This window comes from Ictidomys tridecemlineatus, chromosome 2, assembly GCF_052094955.1.
Source record: "Ictidomys tridecemlineatus isolate mIctTri1 chromosome 2, mIctTri1.hap1, whole genome shotgun sequence".
NCBI classification, from domain to species: Eukaryota; Metazoa; Chordata; class Mammalia; order Rodentia; family Sciuridae; genus Ictidomys; species Ictidomys tridecemlineatus.
In genome coordinates, this window is record NC_135478.1 from 12,620,914 (window position 1) to 12,640,815 (window position 19,902).

The 19,902-nt window shown below is 41.2% G+C and overlaps 1 protein-coding gene and 1 long non-coding RNA gene across 2 annotated transcripts in view; both read left to right on the forward strand.

The window, feature by feature from the left end:
- The first annotated feature begins 82 nt into the window (after window positions 1–82).
- LOC101975621 (uncharacterized) lies at window positions 83–17,448 on the forward strand. Its single transcript, XM_021731532.3, is given in 6 exon segments — window positions 83–196; window positions 13,916–14,042; window positions 14,249–14,309; window positions 15,617–16,152; window positions 16,155–16,301; window positions 16,304–17,448. Coding segments are annotated over 5 exon segments (1,434 nt in total). The 5' UTR covers window positions 83–196; window positions 13,916–14,008; the 3' UTR covers window positions 16,960–17,448.
- The window catches only part of LOC144374978 (uncharacterized), a 100,675-nt gene continuing 84,762 nt past the window's right edge, over window positions 3,990–19,902 (forward strand). Inside the window, exon 1 of the long non-coding RNA XR_013434208.1 lies at window positions 3,990–9,309. This is a non-coding gene — a long non-coding RNA (uncharacterized LOC144374978). The remainder of the gene's footprint in view (window positions 9,310–19,902) is intronic.

Consider the following 19,902-nt stretch of genomic DNA (forward strand, 5'->3'; position numbering starts at 1 on the left):
CAATGGAGTGAAACCCTATGAATGTAAGCAATGTGGGAAATCTTTCAGCTGTTCCAGTTATATTCGAATACACGAAAGAACTCACACTGGAGAGAAACCCTATGAATGTAAGCAGTGTGGGAAAATGTTCACTTATCTCCAGAGTGTTAGAAGACACATGATAATGCACAGTGGAGATGGACCATATAAATGTGAGGTATGTGGGAAAACATTTCATTATCCCAGTTTATTTCGTATACATGAAAGAACACACACTGGAGAGAAACCCTATGAATGTAAACAATGTGGTAAAGCCTTTAAGTGTCCCAGTTCTGTTCGAAATCATGAAACAACTCACTCTGGTGAGAAACCCTATGAATGTAAGCAGTGTGGGAAAGCCTTCAGTTGTCCCAGTTACATTCGAATGCATGTAAGAACACATGCTGGAGAGAAACCTTATGAATGTGAGGAATGTGGGAAAATATTCACTTGTCTCAAAAGTGTTCGAAGACACATGATAATACACAGTGGAGAGAGACCTTATAAATGTAAGCAATGTGGGAAAGCCTTCAGTAGTTCCAGTTATGTTAGAATACATGAAAGAACTCACACTGGAGAGAAACCCTATGAATGTAAGCAGTGTGGGAAAGGCTTAAGTAGTTCTAATTCCTTTCGAAGACATGAAAAAATTCATACTGGAGAGAAACCTTATGAATGTAATGAATGTGGGAAAGCCTTCAGGTGTCAAAATTCCTTGTATAAACATGGAAAGACTCATAGCAAAGAATAATTGTACAAGTATAAGACGTGATAAAGTCTTCTGTTGTTTCAGTCATGAATACGTAATGAATTTAATACTGTACAGACACCCTGTGGATGTAAGGGATGTTGGAAAATATTCTGTTGTCCCAGTTCCTTTTGTAAGAATGAAAGAACTGATCCTGAGGAGAAATCCTACCTAAGGAATGCAGGAAAGCTGATAATCTCACAGCCTTTCTAACACACACAAGAATGCATGTGTAGAGAACTACTATGAATGGAGTTTGGAAAAGCTTTTAATCCTCACAGTTCAATTCAAAGCCATGGAAGAACGCACAGGGAAAGAATATGAACGGTATTCAAATGTCTTCAGTTGGCTTATGTCCTAACAGCATGTAAAAATGTACATTGGGGCTGGGGATGTAGCTTAGTGGCAGAGCATTTGCCTAGCATATGTGAAGCCCTGAGTTTGATCCCCAACACTGAAAAAACTAAACCAACCAAGGAAATTTCAATTTAACAAACATTTCCAAGATTTTTGTGGAAACTACCAATGTTTTGAAATTATATATATCAAAGAAATATAAAATGCTTGATACAAACTAATTTGGGTATATTGCTCACCAGAAATCATAATTTGAAGGAAATGTTATAAAAGCTGTACCTTTATTAATAATCTTTATCAGTGACTTTCTCTTAAAGTAGATCTCTCTGCTATGGATTTCAAAATCTTATTCTCACAAAGAAATGTTGAACTGAGATAATTCTGTAAGTACCCTTGAATTAATGAGTTCAATAGGTATTGTTTTTTTCTCTTATGCCAGTTAATAATTTTTTTTCTCATTCATTTTATATATGTAAGTTTGTAAGATTCCTGAATGAATTGAGATGTAGTTCTATTATGCAGTAGATCTGATTTTTTTATATAGTTTTAAATTATTCTGTGGTTAATGGGACATTGAAAAATTAGTCTTTGTTAATAGTTGAGTGTTTTGTCAGGTATTTTGGTGTTTGTTGAATCAGGGTCTTGTTATATCATTCAGGCTGGTCTTCAAACTCTTGGGTTCAAGGGTTCCTCCAGCCTTAGACTTCTGAGTAGCTGGGACTACAGGCATGCACCACTGTGCCCACAATCATTGAGATTTTGTCATTGAATTGGCAGATTTGGGATATCCCTTTTCTATTATATACTTTCTACCCTTCTTTATTATGGGGAAAAATTTGGTATAATGAAGTTCATTCTCTTCTCATTACTAATAAATAATTGGCATTAATTTGTAAATATGTCAAGTTTATTATAAGTTCTGTGTGAATTTAATCTGTTGCCCTTTACTCTGTTATTTTTTTTTTTTGTTAGATGGATGATTGACTTTGGGTTAAAGAGGAAGGACAATAAAAACCTAGGGTGGGAGAATTTTTCTGGATTGAGTTATGTGCGTGTGAGAAATGTTGGGAACTAGTATTTTCCAGATTCTCTGTCCTTTATGGTTCTATGTTAGAATACACTAATAGACTGTGAGGTAGCCTTAAGTCAGGTTTTGCAGACATCATACCTAGAGATAGCCAGATGTGTTAGGTCAGAAAGATACCTTCTTCCAGTTCCCTTTCCTGACTTTTTGAATTATCACGCAAGAGTATCCCCCAAACTACCATTGACTATTGCATTTCTATTTTCTCAGTTTTGTAGGTTGCACATATGTCTCTAGAAGTTCCACGTTACAGGTACATTCACAGTTTGCATTTTCCTGCAAGCCCTGTGTGCACCAGACAGATCAGACTGTCACTGTTGGGAGTATTCTCGGATGCACTAACTCCAAAGTCTATAGATACAGTCTAATCTAATTACATAGACCTTTTATTGCATAGTAAACAACTCTGTTCATATTGGGAATGAGTTTTCCTGATTCTGGTTGACAACTACAAGTGTGCAGTCAAAACAACTACATAGGACTTGTTCTACCAAACAAAATTTCCAGGCATGTTTCTTAGAAATAGTTTATTAACTGGTATCCAGCAATCTGCATACTAATAAACCAGGACTTCCTTTTAAATTTAGGAAAGGAAAGGGCATTACTGAGGGCTTTCTTTAGAAGTTAGAATACCAAAAGAGAGGATGTTAGACATGGAGAAATAAATTGGAAAAGCATTTGGAAGGAAGAAGGACGTAGTAGTTCTAACAAGACATATTTTCAAGGAAATGCTTCTGAAACCTTTTGAGTTTTATCTTTTTTTCACCTCATAGTCCAACCCTACTTTGATGCCTCCTTTAGGTCTGGACAATCTTCTAGATCCTTCTCTGTTCCTTGCATGACACCTCTGCAGTGAATCTCTAAAATCCCTTTTTGTGCCTGGACCCTGCACAAAAAGGGATTGTTCTTGGGCACTGTCTCCAGATCCACAAATGAATTCCTGGGACCTGGATCCCTCCATTCCCCACTCCAAGTCACTGATAGCCACCCAGACCCTCAAGCCCTTTTTCATGTCCTTGAGTTGACCCAAGACACAGAATCCACCTTGAAAGTTTAGATCCCAACCCACATCATCAGATTCTGCCTTGAGATTCAGAACTCCACCTCTGGCCACTCAAGCTCCTCAACTTGCTTCCACTCTCTGACTTACCAGCTGGCTGTGCAGCCTCTGGAGGTGGCCTCCGGTGTAGCCTCCTGCCTATGGGTGATGGGAAAAGAGAAAAGATCCTATTGTAATGGATGGGGTTCCCCCTCTTCTCTCTTGCTTCTCCTCCCCCCTCATCTTTCTCCCACTCACTTGCAAGTCCAAAATCTCAGGAGATCTCAGGTTACTGCTTGAGTGCTCTCCTGGCAGAACACTAAAGACTAGCCAAAGGAGGCTTGGTGAGCAGGTTCTTGTAGGCCTGCTGCTCCAGCTTCAGCCTGAGAATTGCAGAAAAGGGATGGGGTGGGGCTGAGCAGAAGAGGGGCTGTGCTGTAACTGGAGCTGTTCAGGTGCTACCAAGAGGAAAGGTGAAGCAGGTCCCAGGAGAGGCACAGCTTGTAGGTTTAGCTCCTCAGGAAACTGAGGCAGGAGGATTGAAAGTTAGAGGCCATCAACTTGGTGAGATTGTCTCCAAATTTAAAAAGGACTGGGTATTGTGATAGAGCACTGGCCTACCATTCGAGACATCCTGGGTTCAATCCCCAGTACAAAAATGTGGGAGCAGGAAACAAGCTGGACTGAGAGCCAAGAGTAGCCTGGGGAATGCAAGGCTGAGGTCAGGGGTGGGGTGGGTGGGCTGAGCCAAGACTGACGGAGAATCACCCGAAAAGGGGATGGAAGTCAGGAAAAGGGGATGGAAGTCAGGCGGCAGGGTGAACAGGAAGCGTCGGTCCACTTGGAGTTTAGGGCCCTGAAAATGAGATTGGTAGAGCTGAGATCAGGGAGAAGGGGTGAGCTGCTAGATGGCTGGGAGGGATCATGGAGGGGAGGGAGGGTCCCTGGAGCTGGGATGACCCAGAAGGGGTTTGCTTTGGCAAGAAGAATGGGGATGACCTATGGGTAGGCGTGGCCAAGCCAAGAAGGGGCGGCCTTTGACTGGGGGCGGAGCTGAGCCAGAAGGTGCAAATGAGGCAGGGAGTGCAGGGCTGAGCAGGTGCCCTAGCACCCACAGTCCTAGCCCTGCTAGCCCAGCAACAGCTGAAATAAATCTAGGACAGCAGCCGACACCACACTCTTGAGCACCTGGCTAAACATCGACCAGATACAATGAGAGCCTTGGAGAGAACTAGGGAGATTGAGGTCAGGTGGAAGTGAGTGGGTAGGGGATTGGAGAGGGACTCGGGGAAAACCAGTGAGTTGAAGTCTTCAGATGCTCCAGGGTAAAGGTCTGGGAAGGGACCGAGAAGGAACAGGAGTTGGGTCAAGAAACGTTTTTAGGACAGGGAGAAGACAAGGACACAATCTGGGGACCTGTATTGCACAAGCGTTCTGGCCAGGTTGAGGGCAAGGGATTGATAATGAGGAACTTAAAAGGGTGGGTCCAAGGCTTCTAGTCCACATCTTATGTCCTGTGGGGACACCTGGCAGGTGACTGGAACAGGGGAGAGGCCAAGGATCACGGTGGGAACCAGACATTATAGTATGAAGGTATCACAGGCCAGCTGTGGACACCTGAGTGAAGACAAGGGCAAGTGCCTGAGGGCAGGTGTAGCTGAGTGAAAATTGGTAAGATAAATGCCACGTGGGGTGACCTGTGTAGGAACCAGGTAAAGGTGTGGTAGGAGGACACTCCCCTGCACAGAGCATTGCCTCACTCACCCCTGGGAGCTGTCTTATCCCCATCCTGTGTGTGAAGGTGTCCAGGTGAGGCACTGCTGCTCCCCATTCCTGTCTTGGTGCACAGGTGGAACACAGAAGAAGAAGAGGTGTGGCTGAGAGGAGGGATGTCCAGGTGACGTGCTGATCCCCAAATGAGGATCTGGGGAGGGGCTAGGCTGGGAGTCTGAGACACCATGATATTAGTACAGTTGTTACCTGAGTGTAGTTTCCTACAGTGGGCTCAGGCTGCCATAGGTTACAGGCAGGTGGTAGTCTCCCCCAAAGAGAGGTAGGCTAGGGTCTGTCAAGCCAGGGGATTGGCCTCCTTATTCCTTCCTATCTCTTTCCTCCAACACTCATTTTCACCATGTGCCTCTGCCACTGTCCAGATTCAATCTTGCCACCTCTCTCCAATCTCGTGTCCTCTCTGAGATTTACCAGCTAATGTTACCTGCGTAGAAACATCCATCTCTGCATCATGACAAAGCAACTGATGACTTCCCTTCTCAGCCATCACTCCCCCTTATGAAGGTGACCCCCACCTAAGCTGCACCTTACCTCTGGCCTACTTTCCATTGTACAGCCACCCGCCTGTAGCACAGTCCTTTGGCAGCCACAGCATATTAGTTCAATTCACAAAAGCATTGGCTTCGCCTAGACAAGCCTTCAAGGCAGGGCTGCCCTGTGCTATGTGGACACAGCCCTTGCTGTGGGGTTTGTAAGATTATAGTCTTACCCTCCTTATCTACAGATAGCATTCTGTGGTTTCAGGTACCATGATTATCATGGTCTGAAAATATCAAATGGAAAATTTCAGAAACACTCATAAATTTTAAATTATGTGCTGTTGTGAGTACCTTGATGAAACCTTGTGCCCTCCTGTGCCATCAATCATTTCACTTCATCTCATCAGGTAGTCATTGCATGATGCCACATCATCACTAGAAGAAGGGTGACTACGGAATAATGTGGCACACTGAGAAAGTGACCACATTATTATGATATTTTTACAGTGTACTGTTATAATGGTTCTATTTTATTCTTAACTATTGTTAATCTCTTACTGTGCCTAATTTGTAAATGAAACTTTATCATAGGTATGTATGTATAAGAAAAAAACACTATATATATATTGTTAAGTACTATCCATTGTTTCAGGCATCCACTGGGGAACATATCAACTTGGATATGTTTATTGTAGAGGAACACACTGCTCATGTTAGACTGGCTGGTATCACCAGGATGATGGGGATAGGATAGAAGTTGACTAAGGAGAGAGGCAGGGCTATGCAGTTTGACCAGAAGACCCTGAGCACATACATTGCCCAAGAGAAACCACTCTTACACTTCCAGCTCTAAATTGCCCTGGTCCTGGGAAGTCTTCCAACTCTCCCATTCTGGATTCCCCCAGCTCCTGTTCTTCTTACCCGTGCCTTCATCTGTGCCTGACTCTTCATTGGATCGAGTGTCTTGAGGGAGGAAAAAAATGTCTGACTCATCTGAAATCTAAGAGACTGGAACAGAGAGTATGTTTGGAATGAATGAGTGCTGTAGACCTAGGAAGAGGAATGCACAGAAAGGGAATCAGAAGGGACTTGGTTGACAGACCCAGCAACTACTATGTGCCACATATTCTACATGCATTAGACTTGATGTCCACACATATTGATAATGTATAGGAAACTAAACGTCAAAAAATGTCACTTGTCCCACTTCAGAAAGCTGTCACCAGATTCAGAGTGTTATAAACAGTTAAGGAGACTATCACACAGATAGGAAGAGAGACAACCAAGTGCTGGTCAATCAGATGATATCTTGGTGACAGCCAGGACTGTGCAGACCTACTATGGCATCTATACTTGATTACTTCTTTCTGAGCCTCAGTTTCTACTTTCTTAAAGTGAAGTTGACCAGATGACCACTCTTAGATGTGAGGTTATGTTATGATTCTTTGTCATCTTAAGTGTCCAGTGGACTAGACTCTGGCTTTGGGAAGACAAGGTCAGGTCTGACAGTCTTGAGCTAAGGAAGAGATCTTTCTCCAACCTAACATGATCTGTGTCTTTTCACAGAAATGGGAACATAGAGGAACCAGCATCATGGATGATCCGAAGATGGTCAGGATGTTCCATCATAGTCACTAGAATTACATACTATAGGGTGGATACCTACAGAAGTGGTCTATGAGAAGCAGCAACGCTGCTGTCCATGGCCAATCTCCATCCATCTCTGTGCCTTAGCCTTAGGTCTTTTTTCTCTCTGGCCCGATTGCCAGAAGGATCAGTGAAGAAAGAGTTTATGGAGCCTAGTATTCTTATATTCACTGACGTCTTGTCCCTCTCTTAGGTCCTTTTCAGATTTCTTCTAGGCTGAGAGAACATACTGTCAATTGTGTTTTCTGAAAATTCCGGTCCAGAGCACAATAGAGCTACCTGAAACACTGGGCAAAGGAATGATATGGCTGCCTCATTCCAAATGGAATTTGGCCTGAACTTTCAAGATGCCCCAGCCTTTTACCTGGACTCCTACTTTCAAAAGTGATGACTCTCTGGGAATCATCAAGACTCCATATAGCATATGCCCAGTATGTATTTCCAGGTTTGCCTCTCATACTCAGCACACCTCCACACCTTTGCTCAAACTGTTCCCTCTGCCAAGAACACTATTCCAGCATGTCCTTGGAAGCTCTTTGTCCTTCAAAGTCCTCCAAGTGAATTGCCAGTTCTTCAGTGAGCCTAGTCAGATTCACACTTCTTCTGTGTTCTTACAGCCTCTTGCCCTCTTATTTTCTCAGAGTCAATAAATGTCAATTTCATGCTCATTTGATATGGAAATTTTCGGGGTGCTGGGAGTCAGCAGTGATTAAGAAGAAAAGAATTCTCTGTCCTCTGCTTCTCATGATTCAGTTTTGGAAGCTCTCCTGTATCAAGAGATGACCAAATGGTCAGAGTTACAATGAGAGGCCCAGGCATCTATAGGGGCTAAGTGTAGTTCTAAGAGCTAGCTAGGGGCTTACCGAAAGTGTCTGGAGGGAGTGATGTGTAAAATGGGAACAGAAATGCATGCACTTGTGATTCAGATGAAGCAGGCAGATGGATGGGGAGTTTCCAGGTAGAAGGAACAGCAAGTGCACAGACAGGCTCAGGGTGACAGAGCTGGTGTGTTTGGAATAATGGGATGTCCAGGGCTGGGGATGTGGCTCAAGTGGTAGTGCACTCACCTGGCATGCGTGCGGCCCCGGTTCGAACCTCAGCACCACATACAAAGATGTTGTGTTTGCCTGCCGAGAACTAAAATAAATTTTTTTTTTTTAAAAATGGGATGTCCACTGAGCTCTGGCCAGGTGAAACTGGCTGTGGGAGTCCTGATGAAGGCAGACAGGTCAGAGTTCAAGAGCACAGATGACCACGAAGTCCACTTGAAAAGTTTGTTCTTAGGGAAGTAGGAAACCCAAAAATATTTTAAATGCGTTCAGAAATAATCTTTGATATCTCTGAACATATCCATGGGTGTTTGTTATTTCTAATTTGGAGTTCTCATGAAGCCTACTGTGTTTCCTTAGCAGGTACTCTCAATGGGCTCTTTGGGTCTACCTGGGAATGTAATTGCTGGGTCATAGGAGAGGCCTCCATCAGCTTGCATAGATACTGCCAAGCAGTTTCCAAAGTGTAACAGTGGGTTGGTTTTAAGCATGAATGATTGGCCAGATTTCTGAGTATAGAGAGTTCTCTGGCTTTTGTGAGGAGACCAGACTGCAGAGGACAGTGTGGGCTTAGAGAGACGCAGAAAAGGTGGCAGTGGGCACCGTCTGGAATTCCTGGAGCATGCTTATGACCCCATTTCCAGGAGGAAGAAGCGAGACCGCTGAGTTACAATTAAGAAGCGGTTGACCGCTCTGGAAAGCCAGGAGCAAGTTCCACTTGTCCTCAGCCTGAGCCAGGTCTGTGCTGGGGAGGAAGCAAGGCCGGGTAAGTGTTGTAGCCAGAATCTGCCATTTTTGCTCATCTCTGCCAAGTTAGGGGACCGCTCCGGACGCTCGGGTCCTGGGGAGTGGGTCCTGGATCACTAGCCAATCAGAGGCGCGGGGCGCGGGGGCCGTACGAACTGTCCAATCAGGAGCGACGGCGGCGGGAGGGGCGGACCCAGACTCCGAAGGGTCCGCATTTGAGGCGCCGCCGTGACGGGTGGGCGGTCGGCTCTTCTGAGAGACGCCAGCGCCTCAGCCTCCTTCGCTTTGTGACGTCCACTGACGCCAGTAACCGACGGGAGGACTCCGGGCGACCCCGGAATCCGGAAATGGTCAGTTTTGGGGAGCGGGCAGGGTGGGGAAGGAGAGCTGGCGGGAGGGGCGGAGGGACCCGGCCCCCCACGTCGGCCCCGCCGCTGGCGTCGTTCGGCCCTCGGTCCCTCGTGCCGCGCCGTGGGGCTGACGTGACAGCCGGGACCCCGGCGTCCTGTCCCATCCCTGCGCGGCGACTTGGGCCAGCCCGGAGTCCTGGTCTCACCAGACTGCGGTGTCGGTGGGAGGGTCCCGGGGAGACGCGGGAGGAGCTGCGGGACTGGGGGGCCGCCAGCTTTTTCTCATTCCCCCCCCCCCGTGGCATGCTTAATTGCCCGGAATTCCTACCTGTTTGCGAAGGAAGGTCTCAAATCCACAATCTTCCAGTGCTGCTTAGGGCTGGCCGCCAGTCAATCCCTGATTTACCAGGTGCTTCTCCTTGGAGAGGGGGATCTTCCGCTTCCACACGGTTGGGGTTGAGGTGGAAGACGAGTTGCCCTCTCTGACACCTTGGTACTGTCCTTAGACTGTTACTACACCTGGTTTTAAGAACCGAAGTGATTGACACAAGTGACCACCTGGAAGGAGTATTGCGGTGAAAAAGCCCTAACCGTGTGGTTTGCAAGCACATAAAGGCAGAAGAGGGCTTTTCTTTTGTAGGGAGTAGGAAAGCAGAGTAGGGAAAGTTGGGGGAGAGGAGAACTTTCCCCCTGAGGACGGTCCGCCTGTGCTTGGGTAACGCTCAAGAGGGGTTTATGTGCTGGCTCAGGCTGAGGTGGGTCAGCAGGCCTGGAAAAAGGAGAGAGACGAGGAAAGTTTGCTTATTTAAGTGTTTTGTTTCCACTGATCAGTTTAGTTATACATTAAGCCCAAAGTGGGAATTTGTTAAGTGTGTATCTGGCCTTGTTGGTTTAAAAAAAAAGGGGGGGGGAGAGGGGACATTATCTAAGTGTAATAGGGAGAGAGTTCGTTTGGGGTAGGATGTTTCTCCAAATCAAAGTATTGGAGGTAGGAGATTTTTAATCACTGCTCTTTACCAAGATTAGAGCTCTTGGTTAAAATTCAGCATTTTATGCTGTTTGCTGTTATATTCACGGTATCAGTCTGGTCAGAGTGCAATGTATGTTAATTGAGAAAACCTGTGAGGTACAGTCGGAGAAAGACACCTTTGGTGTCTGACTGCTGGAGAAAATGGCTTATGAATTTGAGGTTTTATTTTGCTGTAGAGTATAATAAACAACAACAACAACAAATGGTCTTCATCCCAGCTTCTGGCAAGCTTAACCCTTGGAATTCCTAAACAGTAGGAATCTCTTTGATTAGTTATCATAAGCCTCTTTCAGGCAGTGTCTGAATTTATGCTAATAAGGAAACTCAAGGTGTTACCTTTCTTTATGGGAATTGGTGACCAGACAGAGCAAACACCTGCTTTGAACTGGCATCTGCAGTGGAGACAGTGGTCAGATTGAACCCTGAATTTGTCGGGACTGTGCTAAATCTGGGTGGTATCAGAATTAAATTGTGGGACACTTTCTTGGAGAATTGGTTGGTGTTGAGCAAACAGCACACCTTTGGAGTCAGAAATGATGTCGATAAAACACAACAGGTTGGAATTTTCCAATTGCTTTGGGTGATAGTTTGGTCACTTGTCAGAATCGAACCTGTGGAGAAGGGAGATTTTTTATGCTGAGAGGAGGGGCAAGTATAGTGTGGGGAGATTCCAGAATTCCATTTCCTGGCTACTCAGGTTTCCGGCACATTGTGGGAGGAAGCCCCCCTGGGCTGCAACTGCACAGTGAGAGTGGTCTATAAATATAAGAGTGTGTTTGACCTGTGAAACCTATTGCTTTCTTTTGTTTCCTTGATATAATTGTCCTTCAAAAAAAAAATAGCAGTTTACTTCACCATTTAAGAATTTTCCTTTTTAATGTAAGTGCAGTATGGTGATTTTCTTGTTTGGAACCTGAGAGTGGAATGATGAGTTTCATTCTAAATTTAGGTAAGTAAATTTAAATATTGGAGGACTCACCATGCAGGTGAATAAATAGGTTACTTCTGGTGTGTCTTCCTGATTTCATCTTTTTTTGCACCCAGAGATGACCACAAGATGCAGTTTTTGGTATTCTTTATAGCTTTCTCATGTGTTTTATTACTAAGCAGAGTTTTTTTAAATTAATTTTTTTATATATGACATTACAATTCCTATTACACATATAGAGCACAAATTTTCATATCTCTGGTTGTATAGAAAGTATATTCACACCAATTCGTGTCTTCATACATGTACTTTGGATAATAATGTGTAGGTGATAGAGTGATGGATAAATTTAAAGGCATTAGAGTTTTTTTTCTTTTTCAGTATTGGTGATTGAACTCAGGGGCACTTTTATCACTGAACTCCATCTCTAGTCTTTTTTTTTTTTTCCCCCTTGAGATAGGGTCTCATTAAGTTGTCCAGACTAGTCTTGAACTATGATCCTCCTGCCTTAGCTTCCCCAGTTGCTGGGATTATAGGCAGGGGCCACCACACCCAGCTAGTAAGGAATTTTGGTAGCATATGAATTTATCATCTGACTTTTATATGTGGTGCTGAGAATCAAACCCAGTGCCTCAAACATACTAGGCAAGTGCTCTATCACTGAGCCACAACCCCAGCCCTAGTAAATCTAATTTTTGTCCAGCTATTATAAACAGCATCTCTATGTTTATATTTTGGTTTTGTCGATGACATCTGGTGTTGAACATTTCTTATATAGGCTTTCATGTTATATTAAACTGTTTCTCTCTCCTGTATAAATAGTGTTGTGATTTTTTATTTCAAATCCAGTTGTTTGTATTTGATATGTAGGAAAATGATGGATTTTGAAATATTAAGCTAGTGAATACCACCTTACTTCTCCAAGTTTAGAAGAGTTGTTGATTTTAAATTTCTTTGTTTTTCTTCTGTGGACAGGAATGTCCTCTTCTATATGCTTCCATGCTGTTCTAGAAAGTGGAAAAATGTTAATTCTTTTTTTGGATGTTTGGTGACAGTATTTAACCCTCAACACTCCTTCCCTTTGTGCCTCACATCAAGATAAAATGATGAAAAGGCTGAGGACTCTTTTTTTTTTGGAGCTGATAGGAAACTCAGACCAGGTTAGGTAAGCTGTCATTTTTCTTGTCCCAAAGACTAAACAATCAGCCAGTGCATTGTGGTGAATGCCTGTAATGCCTGTAATCCTCCTGAGGGATGAAGATTGCAAGTTTGATACCAGCTTCAGTTTTGCAAGGCCCCAAGCAATATAGTGAGATCTGGTCTCAAAATTAAAAAAAAAAAAAAAACAGAAAAAAAAGATTTTAAACATAATTAGACATTTTGTTGTCAAGTCAAAAGTGTGTTTTTGGAATTAAAGAATTTTGTACATATGTATGAGAAGTGACATCTTCGTAATATTGAGCTCTTTCTAAAAACATGGGCTATCTTTTCCCTAATTTCATTGTTTCTTTACATCTCAAATAATAACTATAACATTTTTCTTTTAGCCTAGTGAACTGTTCTCCATGAGTGTTAGTATTTAATTAAGGTTTGCCTATAAGAAACAATTACGAACTTCCAAAGTTGTCTCTGTACAATCACAGATGATGTGCTCAGTTCTGTAAATAACAAGTTGTGACAAGAGGTGTTAAATAGTATCTACCAGATTTTCTCATTAGAAATTCATCATCCATAGTGTATTTTGGGGGCTTATCAGGTAGGCTTCCTCTGATGAACCTGTCAGAAACTTGCAAACATTCACAGGGACAATAGGAGTTAGACAAATATCATGTGGTCGCAGAAACTGGTTAGGAACAGCTAACCCCTCTTTAAAGGTAGGCTTCTGAGATCCATCCCAAGAGCAGTTCCCAAACACACCAGCAAAGGTCAAACTCTGTTCTCAAGCATTTCTGAGAACATGCAGTCTCAGTACAGATGCTGTTAACTCTCTTGTGAACACTGAGTAGTAGCAGTTTGTTGTGAGAGGTGCTGTGCACACTCTGTACAAAGAGAAGTTGGGTGACCCAGCAGCATGACAGGTGTTCTTGTTCTGCTGTCACTTTACTAAATGGTTCCCTAGTCTAGTGTCAGAATTAGTGTGATGACCAAGAAGTGGAATGAACATTTTTTAAAGATTTTTAATTTGTTATTTTTAATTATACATGACAATAGACTATGTTTTGACATATTATACATACGTGGAGTTTAACTTCCTATTCTTGTGTTTGTTACCCTGTGTATTCTTATATGATCAGAGGAAAGTTATGTCCAATTCATTCTACTGTCTTTTCGATTCCCTCCCCACTCCCTTCTCTTCATTCCCCTTTATCTAACCCAATGAACTTCTATTCATCCATCCCCCACCCTTATTGTATGATAGCATCCACATATCGGAGACAACATTTGGCCTTTGGTTTGGGGGATTGGCTTATTTCATTAGCACGATAGTCTCCAATTCAAATGCTGTAATGTCATTCTTCTTTATGACTGAGTAATATGGAATGAACATTTAGAGAACATAGAATGATGTGATCTTACTATGTAGTGAATATGGATTTCCAGTAAAGCAAGTCTCACCTTTCCTGCTGGAAATGTGTGGGATGTTTTAGGAGTCAGTGACCTTTGAGGATGTGACTGTGAACTTCACCCTGGAGGAGTGGGCTTTGCTGGATCCTTCTTAAAAGAAGCTGTACAGAAATGTGATGCGGGAAACCTTCAGGAACCTGGCTTCTCTAGGTAAGAGTAACATCATTGTCTTATATAATCAATCAGAGAACAAGTGTTTCTTGTTCATCAATGTTGCTTCATGATTTGGACTAAGTAAAGAAAAACTTTGATGAATATTCCAGTCATGAGCACATTATACCATGAACCTACCTAGGATTTAATAATTTTTCTATAACACTGTAGTAATTCATAATGATTTTTTTGTCTACTCTTAGGAAGAGGACAGGAAGATGAGAGCATTAAAAATGACTACAAAAACTGCAGGAGAAATCTAAGGTAATTTACACTCACAAAAGAAAGCAGTGTCCCTCAAGAATCTTGGAGTGACAGGAAATTTTAAAAATGAGCAAATGAGGAAAAATAACTTCAGCTTCAAATTGATTAAATCTCAAAATATTTTTTAAAATGCATACAAGTTGAACATCCATAATTGAAAAATCCAAAATAAAAAGATGTTCCAGTGTTGGAAACATGTGAAGCACCAATATCATGTCAACACAAGTGACATTTTTCTGATGTCTTAATGTATATGAACTTTGTTCCATGCACAATATTATTAAAAATTATGTATGAAATTCCTTGCAGGTGTGGGTGTAAGGTATATATGATATAAAAGTAAATTTTGTGTTTAAGATGGGGCACAGCTTCAAAATCTCATTATGTACATGCAAATATTTCAAAATCCAAAATGGATTTGGTCCTGAAATTTTTGCATAAGTGTTATGGTTTGGATGTGCAGTGTCTCCCAAAAGTTCATGTGAGACAATGTAAGAAGGTTTAGAGGAGAAATGATTGGGTTATGAGAGCCTTAACCCAATCATGCGTTAACTGAGTGGTAACTAGAGGCAGGTAGTGCATGGCTGGAGGAGGTGGGCATTGTGGGTGTGCCTTTGGGGCATATATTTTGTATCTGGCAAATAGTGTCTCTCTCTCTCTCTGCTTCTTGATTATCATATGAGCCAGTTCTTTCCACCACACTCTTCCACTGTGATGTTAAGCCTTACCTCAAACCCCAGCCAGTTGTTTATGGACTGAGACCTCTGAAACCATGAGCCCTCAAATAAACTTTTCTTCCTCTAAAGTTGTTCTCACCAGGTTTTTTAGCCACAGCAGTGAAAAGCTATCTAAAACAATAAGGAACACTCAACTTTATTTCAATGTGATATAAACATTTAGTGTAGTCAAATAATTACCTGGGAAATAGTATTAGAAACCTCATATGAGCTGGTATAGTGATTCCTGCCCAATCTCTTGTGAAAGAAATAAGAAGGATCAGAAATTTGAGGCCAGCCTCAACAAATTGAGACCCTGACTCAAAAAGGATTGGGGATGTATCTCAGTGGTAGAACACTTGCCTTGCAGGTACAAGACCCTGCTTCTGTCTCCAGTACCACACAAAAAAAAGTAAGAAAAGAAAAAAGAAACCTGATGTGAATACCACTGTTTTGATAATAACTGTTCTTAACCTAAAGTGCAGGACATTTAGGACATTCATGTTCAGATATTCGTACATAAAAAGAGCATGTCTCATTAATAAACAAATCATTTGTTATGTACTGCTTCTATTTTTTTTTCCTTTACAGAAGTCAAGTGGTAGAGAGACTCTTTGAACATAAACTAGGTAGCAAATGTGGAAAAGTATTCAGCTGGTCTGCAGATCCTTTCCTGAATAAGAAAACTCCTTCAATAAAACAAGATGAAAGGCTTGTGTGTAGAAAAGTCCTCGTTGGTCATTCATCCTTAAATGATACACACAGAGCTCACTCTGGATACAAACCATATGAATATTGGGAATATGGAGAGAAACCTTATAAATATAAGGAACATGGGAAAGCCTTCAGTTTTACCAAATGCTTTCTGAAGCATGAAAGAATTCACAGTGGAAATAAACACCATGAATGTAAGCAATGTGGGAAAACCTTCAGTTGTTCCAGTTATATTCAGATACATGAAAGAACTCACACTGGAGAGAAACCCTATAAATGTAAGCAATGTGGGAAATCTTTTGCCTGTTCCAGTTCTGTTCGGGAACATGAAAGGACTCACACTGGAGAGAAACCCCTTGTATGTAAACAATGTGGTAAAGGCTTCAGGGATTACAGTTCCATTCGAACACATGAATTCACAGTGGAGAGAAACCCAATGAATGTAACCAATGTGGGAGAGCCTTCTTTTCTTTGAGTAACTTTCAAACACATGAAAGAACTCGGAGTGGAGAGAAACCTTATGGATGTAAGCAATGTGGGAAAGCCTTCCGTTCTTTGAGTAATTTCGAAGACATGAACAAACTCATAGTGGAGAGAAACCATATGTTTGTAACCAGTGTGGGAAAACTTTCTGTGTTCCCAGTTCCTTCAGAAAACATGAAAAAACTCACTTTGCAAAGAAAGCCTATATATGTAGGCAATGTGGGAAAGCTTTTGTTGATTATAGTTCCTTTCTAAGACATAACAGAACTCACACTGGAGAGAAACCCTTTGTATGTAGGCAATGTGGGAAAGCCTTTAGTTCTTCCAGTTATGTTCAAATACATGAAAGAACTCACACTGGAGAGAAACCCTTTGTATGCAAGCAATGTGGGAAAGCCTTTAGTTCTCCCAGTTACACTCAGATACATGAAAGAACTCACAATGGAGAGAAACCCTATTTATGTAAGCAGTGTGGGAAAGGCTACTATCATCCCAGTTCCCTCAAAAAACATGAAAGGATTCACACTGGAGAGAAACCCTATGTATGTAAGCAATGTGGGAAAGCCTTCAGTTCATCTGGTTACATTCATATACATGAACGAATTCACACTGGTGAGAAGCCCTATGTGTGTAGGCAATGTGGAAGGGCCTTCAATCAATCCAGTTCCTTTTACAAACATGAAAGAACTCACACTGGGGCTGGGTTTCAATCCTTAGCACCACATAAGAATAAGTGAAATAAAGGTATTGTTTCCAACTATAACTAAAAAATAAATATTAAAAAAAGAACTCACACTAAAGAATAACCTTAAATGTGAAATGTGGAAAGTCTTACTACCCTGTGGCCTTTTAGCAAAAATGAGAATGCAGAGTGGAGAGATCTTTTATACATGAAAAGCACATGGGAATGCCTTTAGTCATCTTGGTTCAATTCACAGACCTAAAAGAACACAACATGGAAAGAAATCCTAGAATAAAAGAGGTGCACATAAGTCTTCAGTTTGCCTGTGTGTAAGAATGCACATTGGATTAAAGCCTTATAAATGAAAGTACAAAAAGTCATCAGTTATTTCTTATAACTTTCTAAGTCCTGTGGAAGTTCCACATGTAGTGGGATCTTATAATTGCAAATAATATGAAGAGCTTGAAGCAAAGTAAGTTTTGTAGCATGCTTCAGAAAATACACAAGCTGAAGGAAATAAAATATATTTGTGTGTGTGTGTTTATCAGTGTTTCATAAATTAAATCTCTGGGGTATTGCCAGTTTTACTCTTGAAAATAAATGTTGAGGTGACATAATTTTGTTTTGTTCAAGCAATACTGTATAAGTTTAATAGGTAGTATTTTGTTTTCATTTTGAGATGGGGTCTTGCTAAGTTGCTTAGAACTTTGTTTAATTGCTGAGGGTGGCTTTGAACTTGTGATCCCTGTCTCAGCCTCGTGAACTGCTGGGATGACACATGCACCATCACACCTGGTAATAGTATGTTTTTAAATCGGGGAGCAAAGTTTTTCTCCTTTTTTCTTATTTTAGTACCAGGGATGGATCCCCAGGGGCTCTTTCCTACTGAGCTACATCTCCAGTTCTTCTTATTTTTTATTTTGAGACAGGATCATGCTAGGTTTCTGAGGCTTGCCTTAGTTTCCTGAGTTGGAATTACAAGCATGTACCACCACACTGGCTTCTTTCATTTTTAGCATATTGATTGAAGTGGAATTTATTTGTAATATGCCAGTTGGCTTAATTTTTAAATAATTGTGGTTAATGAGCTGTCAAAAAATTAGTTCTTATTGATTGTTGGGATTTTTCTATTGGGATCGTGGCAGGATGTGTATGTTTATAATATATATATATGCCTTTTTATCAAAACAAATGATATTTTTCATGATTTTTATATTTTTTACTTCTTGATATATATTTTCTTCAACAATATTTCCATACATGCTTTTTTTAGAAAGGGTTTTTTAAAACTCTTCCAATTTGTAGATTAACAAATGTCTTTTTCATTTTCTAAGAAGATAATCTGCAAATATCATAATCATGGATTAATTTATATGTTTACCACATTTTTGATATTGAATCATTGTGGTTATGTGCTTAAAATTTAAGGTGTTTTTTCCTCACATAAATTATATCCTTCATGCTTACATTGTGAAAACTTATTTGATTGTAATTTGTTCCTCAGTCATCATACCAAAAGATACATCATGTTGGTGTGAGTTTCCTCTTGCCAGAGACCACTGGACCACAGTTTTATTTCAGTTTATATGAATTAGTTATTGTAAAAAAAATCTCTCCACCCACCATAACTAATTGTTTGGTTCATCAGTAATAACATTCTCTATAGGATTGGTGTTGGTTTCGAAGGATTGGTGGCTGTTCAGTGGATGCAGCGAGAGGGTGGATACAACTTATTCTTGGTAACCATAAGGGTCTTACCTGGAAGGCCAAAATAATGGGGGTGAAGAAAGACCTAATTCATGAGAAGCACCAGCCGGTTTCACAGTGAGAAGAGTGGAACTTTCCTTATTTAGGATTGGGTGGTTCAGAATGTCTTTCATTTTTACCAATTTTAGAAACACATATACTAGATGTCTTTGTTTTTTGCCTTGAATCATCCTTGTCACTGGGGGGCATTATCTGCTGTCAGAGGTATGTGACATGTCTCATAAGTCTTGGCCTTGCTGGAAGTGTGAGGCTGACTCCAGTCTTCTGGGTCTGTTTTTGTCTTTATCTCTTATTATAAACTCAAGTATTTCCTACGATGCACCTAACACTTATCTATAACTATAGATTTTCTTTAACTTCCAATGGTGTTACCATAAACCTGTGGTCAAAGGACTCACACTGGAGAGAATCCCTAAATATAGAATATGGGAAGGCTTCACTTTATTTGCATACATGATAATGCTCCTATCAATGTAAAGCCTGTGGGAATGCCTCTGTTCATCTTGGTTTGATTCACAGATATAAAAGAACACAGCATAGTGAGAATCCTTGAAGAGAACAGATGGGGAGAAGTCTTTAATTGTCCCACATTTAAGAATGTGCACTGGATCAAAACCTTATAAATGTGAAATATATAAGACAGTTGTCATTTGTAACAAATAGTTTCCAAGTGTTCATATAGAGCAGTCCTATAAATGTAAGCAATAAAGATCTTGATGCAAAAGAATGTGTATAGAATGCTGAAGAAGATACATAAGCTGAAGAAAATGTTCTACAGTTTATGAATATAACATTTATCAGTGGCTCATTCTTTTTTTAATATTTTTTAGTTGTGGTTGCACATGATACCTTTATTTATATGTGGACTGGAGGATTGAACCCAGGGCCTTGCACATGGTAGAGGAGCGCTCTACCACAGAGTCATACCCCAGCCCCAGTGGCTCATTCTTAAGTAGATCCCTAGACTTTAGCTAACTTTTACTTTTGAAAGTAAATATTGAGGCTACATACTTACACAAGTTTTGTTTAAGTAGTGTGAGTTTAATAGTTTCATTTTAAATCAAATCACATAATAATTTTTTCTCCTTTCATTTTGAACCTTGTTGAATCTGTGAATTAGAAATGTATTTCTAATCAACCACTGTGTGGTTAATGGGGCCATTGAAAATGAGATTTTGTTAATTATGATTTTCCTATGGGGCTCATGTGTCAGGTTCTTACCTTTTTCAGA